This window comes from Callorhinchus milii, unplaced genomic scaffold (assembly GCF_018977255.1).
Source record: "Callorhinchus milii isolate IMCB2004 unplaced genomic scaffold, IMCB_Cmil_1.0 Scaffold14, whole genome shotgun sequence".
Taxonomy (NCBI): Eukaryota; Metazoa; Chordata; class Chondrichthyes; order Chimaeriformes; family Callorhinchidae; genus Callorhinchus; species Callorhinchus milii.
In genome coordinates this window covers 333,037-339,837 of record NW_024704755.1, presented here as the reverse complement: position 1 = coordinate 339,837, position 6,801 = coordinate 333,037, and the positions used below count along the sequence as shown (strand labels likewise).

Below are 6,801 nucleotides of genomic sequence, written 5' to 3'. Positions count from 1 at the left end.
GCTGTTGTTGGCAAGGGCTGTATTGTATTACAGTCACTGCCCTTTCCTGCCAAGTGAGGAAGCATAGACAAAGGGCAGCATTTTAACTGTGTGGCACTCAATCAGGTCCCTCCCCTCAAGACTGAACCTTATCTGAGGGCAGGAGTGTGAGGGTCCAGTGTGGCTTGTGACCAGGGTTCTTATCTAACTCAAAACCTTCTGCCTCTCGAGGTTTAGTCTTTAGAACTGATGAGGTTTCTGATTTTATTGCAGTTAATGTGTCCCGGAGTATTTGGGGGTACGTAATCTGTAACTACGGTTATTTGAGGTGAAAGCAGTGGCCCCTCAGCGCTCCACCTCACCGTTCACCCTCCACTGTCTGTGTAATCTGTGTAAGTGAAGTCTCAGAGCCATGTAGGTGATATGTATGGTTCAGATCCTCCTATTAGCTTGGCTGTGTGAAATAGTGAAACTATTGAACATGAAGTGCTGGCCATACAGTGAAGTGATTGTGGAAGCTGAGCATTTGGGAATAGGTGACTTTCTGGCACTTGCTGTTAGGGTAAGTGACAGCCTTTCCTGGGCTCAGATAGAAGAGCAAAGCTGAGAAATCTCTAGCTGATCAAAGCCTGTCCCGCCTATTGGTGTGTTGGATGATCTTGACATCTCTAGCCAGCAGGGAGAAAGGCCAGGAATTTGGGGTCCCCAGAAAGAAGTAAAAGTAGGATGGGATTGGAGTGAGTGGAGGCGGCTGTAAAGGAATGTTGGTGTGTCCTGACTTGCTGGAGTACTGATGGGTAAACAGCTCAGCTACTGATGCCTGCCCCGCACTCTGAATGCAGGGATGGTTAAGATCGTACTCTATCTCAGCCTTGGCTGCGGTTTGTGTGAATTTCCTTACGAATTCTTGAAGTACAGAATGCAGTCTGAGTGGGTGAAACTGCTTCTTTTCCATGTTATTATCTGGATGGCAGGTCCCACAAGTCTGCTGCTGTCCCGAGTCATATTCACACAGAAACACTCCTTAAAAGAATTAACATTTTAATCTCCAGGCTTATGGCAGGAAAGACTGCAGCTATTTGCACAGCAAGGAGCGTACAGCACACAACACAAGACTGTAAAGAGAATTAAATTGTTCGCATTTCAGTATTAATCTCTTATTATTAAAAAGGTTCTGTCCTGCCCTCACAGGTGACTCCTAACGTGGAGGCATTCACACAATCAAGTAAGTGCTTAGGCAATGGATGATATTTAGAACAACCCATGAAAGGAGCCCATTCTAATTTACGGGGGTGGAGAAGCCGACTTTAATAAATACATTTATATCGTTTGTAGTATTGCCCATACTCATGCAAGCCTGTCTGTAGTGATAGGTCTTGCAGACTAGAGACCAGGGAGCAAAACTGGGTCATGGCAACAATCTCCTGTACCTGTCACTATGGCTCTTGGCTGCTCTCCTGAAGGCTAACACTTCCTCGTGGGAAGGCTCGAGTGAAGGTTGGAGAGAAACTGACCAAATTAATGCCTCCAAGTCTTTATTGCTGCATGTTGCCCATGAATGCCCTTGCCAATGCCTCTACTCAGCTAATGCCCCTCTATTCGGCCTGACCGCTGAATGCCTCGGGTCGCCTCAAACTCCTCAAGGTAAGAAAGTCATTGGTTACCTCCCTGTGCACAGGGCTGGGAAGGAAAGGCCATTACCCCAGTTTAGTGTCATTAAGAATCGCAAATTCCCAGTTTACACAGTGAGATGCTCCTTCCCCAGATATCACTGCTGCCCCTGAACCTTCACCACACTTTGGGTAAGATGTGCAACACTCTCTAGGTTTCTCAAACTGGAAATGGAATACTCACTAAGCAAAAACAAGATTTTCCCCTTTTAAAAAGTAACAAAAGGACATTTACAGAGTTTCTCCCAATATCAGAGAAATTAAAACAAACACTTAAACATGAAGCAACACATTTCTCGCCAGTTAATCCTCCCTCCCACCATTCTTATACATACATTACCTTATTCTAAACATTAAACAACTCTCTCGATCATGGCTAATAAAGGGCACTTGTTTACAAAATCCAACTCTACAAAATGATCTTGGTGTCCACCTTTCATTCCAGCACAAATATCAGCGCATGTTACAGCATTTTAACCCTTTAAGTCTCTGATAGCAAGCTATCCTCCAGTTTTCTCACTGAAACCCTTGCTCTGTGGGTCTCCTGTTGAGGAGCGTGCACTGCTTAACAACCAGACAATCTGAGTGCACAATGATGCTAGTTCAATGCACTATATACAGGTAAATGATCAGCACCAAAGTTCATCGAATTTCCAGGCTCGTCTTTAGCCTCTGCTGCTATTACCACAGCGAAGACCATGACGGTAGGGTTGTGATGACACCACATGCTCAGTACCTCTAGCTCTTCATATACGTAAAATGTCCCTTTTCCGTAAGCAATTTGTCTAAGTGGAGTTAATGTAAAAACGGCAGAGGCTTGGAATGCCTCCAGTCAATGACCATTTCAAGCCTCCAGACTAAATTATAAAAGACAGCATATAAAAGGCCATCACACCCAGAACATCCCACATACAGATTGCCACATAGTGTTTAATGAGCACGCAAGGGACGAGATGGATTGCTATTGTGCCAACACTGAGCCCTGTTTACTTGAAGCTGCTCTCTGCAACAAAGACAGAACCATGTGCAGACTCACAGTGGAAGCAGCACCCCCCCAGCCCACGCCCCGAGAAAGCTTTAAAAATAGTGTGAAATTACTAAACATTATTTCTTGTTAAAAATGTTCTGAAACAGCTGACACACACAAGCTCACAAGCACACACTCAGCCCTACAAACACACAGGACAATGTGAGTTGATCTCAAAGAGTTGCAATAAGTGAATGATTTCTTGCTGCTACAGGACCTGACCCCTGCAGAACAGACACAGCCAGGGGTAAGGGAAGTGAACAGGAAGCTCGCTGCTCCTGGCATAGCCCGGAGCTCAGGGTGTACATCCAGAGTATTAAACTTTGGGTTTTTAATGGAGATACTTACAAGGTCTGAGAGCGCCAAGCCAACTAGTTATTTCCCTAGCTTCTTGCACTGTTACTGCAGCAATTCTGCCGTTTCTGAAAGAATGAATTTTGGCCCAACGTTAGGATAATAAACATATTGAGGGATATCTGGTAGCCAGAGGGTAACGCACTACGCCTGGGCTGGCTTGAGCCTTCAATTCCAAATGTCAGAACATGGCCTGTGCCATGGCACATGCCAGCATCTCCCCTGCCCTAAGGCACAGCTTTGGAATTGAACACTATTAGTGGCGACATTGCAAAGTTAGTTATTTCTACCATTAACTGGGCAAAGACAATGATGACTCGATAACCAACCCGACATCAGAATGCCTGCCACATAGCTGCTAAACAGTCATAGGGGGCTAATGTCAGCCTGGCGCAGTGGGAGTGCATTCATGTGCGTTCAAGTCCCACACCAGGACTTGCAATCACATAATCTAAGATGATACTCCAATGCTGGGGATGTACTGCATTTTCGGAGGTGAATTCCTTCGAATGAGACGTTAAACCAAGGTCCTGTTTGCCTGTTCAGGTGGACGTTAAAGATCTGATGTTACTATTCAAAAAGAGAAGGGAATTTCCCAGTGTCCTGGCCAACAATCTCACAAAGAAAATTAGTCACTCACTTCACAGCTGTTTTGGGACACTGTCGTACACAAACTTACTGTTGTGTTTTGCCCACAAAGCACAGAGTCTAAACCACTTTAAAGTATATCCTGTGAAGCACTTTGAGAGGTCTCAGTGCTGTGATAAGGGTCTATATCAAATGTAAAACTGTGTTTGGTGCTGTCACATCATGCACAATGCATTACATTTTGCTGAAAGTGTTCAGTGCTGCCACGTCATGTACCCTACACAATGCATTATGTAGGTGACATGTCTTTAACCATCGTCTGTCACTGATGGCCAGCACAAAGCATTTCATTCCGAGATCCACTCCCACCTTAGCACTCAAAATATTTCAATTCTTTCACAACTACACATAAAAAATATTAAATTAAATTAAGGAATAGACAATTTAAAAGCAAAAACCCTTTCTGCAAAAGTTTTTCTCCTCAACATTAGATGCTGGTGCATTCGTCACCTTTTACCCCATCCCCCACACCTTGTCCTTGCTATGTTACTGCCCCATGTTACTGGGTTCGTGCCCAGCGTTGCGGCTTTCAGTGAATCCGTGTGCATGTTCCAGAAATAAGTCCTTCAGGACGCTCAGCTCTTTACTCAGCAGTTTGATTTTTGCTTCCAATCGTTCATTCTCTTCCTTCAGCTCGGTGACTCTCTGCTGTGTGTCCTGGGCTTTCTGCTTGCTCTTTAAGCGGCTCTTCCTGACCGCCAGGTTGTTACGTTCACGGCGCTGTCGGTACTCGACACTCTCCTTGCTGGACCCCTCCTGTTTCTTGGGTTGTTTGCTGGGAGCCATGGCTTTGCCTCTGCTCGAGGAGGTGACCGGCACGAGCTGCGAGGGGACCTGCCCCCCACTGCTGAGATGCTGCGCCTCCGCACTCACTCCATTCGACTCCAAATTCTTTCTGGGTTGAGTACAGATGACAGACTGCTTGCTCATTGAGATTCACAACCCCTTGTACTCTGGATTCTTGTCGCAAAGCACAGCAAACCAGAAATAGCACGTGTGACAAAGGTGTAAAGAAGCTCAGGAGGCGGTGAAATGCTGGCCCGTGCCACCTGGGAAGAGAGTCAGATAACAGGCGTGATTGTACAGGCAGCGCTCAGTGAGCAACATGCTGGCAAGCCTGACATGGGAAGAACTGCCCCTCAACAACAACAAGACAACATTTGTATAGTGCCTTTCACATCGGGAGGACTTGCCAAGGCGCTGGACAGAGTACAGCATTTCAGTCCCGAGCTGGGGTTGGGAGGTAAGGGAGGGGAGGGGAGGTGGCTGATGGCATGGTTGAAGAGGAGAGTCTTGAGGCGGGACTTGAAGGGGGCTAAGGAGGGGCGAGGCAGAGTGAATGGGGGATGGAATTCCAGAGGTTGGGGCAGAGTGGCTAAAGGCTCTCCCGCCAATGGTGGGGCGGGTGGGTCGGGGGACGTGGAGCAGCCAGAGCCGGCTGAGCGGAGGGAACGGGCGGGTTGATAGGGGTTAGGAGGTCGCAGAGATAGGGTGGGGCGAGGCCATGGAGGGCTTTGACGTGAGGACCAGGATCTTGAACTGGATCCTCTGAAGGATAGGGAGCCAGTGGAGTCGGGCAAGAGTGGGGAGATGGGTCATGGAGTTTGGTGCGGGAGAGGACACGGGCTGCAGAGTTCTGGATTATCTGCAGCCTGTGGAGGGAGGAGTTGGGAAGGCCGACAAGCAGGGCGTTTGCATAGTCCAACCTGAAGGTGATGAAGACATGAACAAGAGTTTCAGCGGCCTGAGGGATTAGGTAGTGGCGGAGTTGGGTGATGTTACGGAGGTGAGGGAAGGCAGAGCGGGTCATGGCTTGAATGTGGGGAGGAAAGACAGTTGAGGGTCAAACAAGACACCTAGGTTGCTGAATGGCTGGTGAGTTGTAGTGTGCAACCATGCAGGTTGATGTGCCAGAGCCTGAGGTGCTGAGGCGCTGGCGCGAGCCAACAGGAGGGCCTCAGTCTTGTTCACATTCAACTGTAGGAAATTTACCCTCATCCAGGACTTGATGTCCGACAGACAATCTGTCAGGACAGCAGTGGTCCTAGAGTTGAGGGTGGAGGCAGAAAGATAGAGTTGGGTGTCATCGGCATACATGTGGAAGTTGACTCCATGTCTGAGGATGATGTCACCAAGGGGGAACATGTAGATATTAAAGAGGAGAGGGCCAAGGACAGAGGCCTGGGGGACGCCAGATGTGACAGTGCGGGGGCTGGAGGAGAAACCGTTAGAGGCAACAAAGTGGAGATGGTGAGAGAGATAGGAATCGAACCAGGCAAGGGCAGATCTGTGAAGATTGAGTAAAACGGAGAGGCGGTGTATGAGGATGGAGTGTTCGATAGTGTTGAAAGCAGCAGAGGTCGAGGAGGACAAGGAGGCAGAGGGATCCCTGATCACATTCAGAATGTCATTAGTGACTTTGACCAGGGCTGTTTCCATGCTGTGGGCAGCGCGGAAGCCAGATTAGAGGGGTTCAAAGAGGGAATGGCGAGAGAGAAAGGAGCGGACCTGGGACGCGACGACTCGTTCCAGGACCTTGGAGAGGAATGGGAGATTAGAGATGGGGCGGCAGCTGGAGAGGAGGGATGGGTCCAGGAAAGGTTTTTCTCAAGCAGAGAAGCCAATAGAAAACTAACAACTCTGAATTCTGCTGGCAGTTAATAGTGGTATTGCCCAACATGAGATATCAGTAACACTCAGATAGGAAAGAGACCAGCCAATAAGTATCTCCTGTCACAGGGCCCATGTGTAAACAGCGGCTGAAGGGTTGCGAGAAGATATAAGAGCAGATTGGAGTAGGGGCTGAAGGTTGGGAATCATTGGTAGTGGTATTGGAATTAGTATGACAGATACATTCAATTATCATTTAAAATAAAAAGATAAGCCAATTGTTTCAGAGAAAGGTAAAGCAAGCGAAAAAGAAGGAATGAAAGGTGTGGGACTCTTAAAAGAACCACGATGGGCTGAATGGCCTTCTGTGCTGTAAACTTCCATGGTTTTACAAAAAAATATTGACAGACTGTTCAATCACCAAGCTCAATCCTGTTTTCAACAGCTCTCTTGGGGCAGGTATATACTGCCCACAGTTCCCCGTCTCACGAAACCGCTAAGATCTCGAAACGA

At 47.7% G+C, this 6,801-nt stretch overlaps 1 protein-coding gene across 1 annotated transcript; it reads right to left on the bottom strand.

Moving 5' to 3' along the window:
- Nucleotides 1–4,037: 4,037 nt before the first annotated feature.
- LOC121850135 (CCAAT/enhancer-binding protein gamma-like) lies at nucleotides 4,038–4,756 on the bottom strand. Its single transcript, XM_042340283.1, has one exon. The coding sequence runs from the start codon at nucleotides 4,606–4,608 to the stop codon at nucleotides 4,165–4,167; it is 444 nt and encodes a 147-aa protein (XP_042196217.1). The 5' UTR covers nucleotides 4,609–4,756; the 3' UTR covers nucleotides 4,038–4,164.
- Between the last annotated feature and the right edge of the window lie 2,045 nt (nucleotides 4,757–6,801).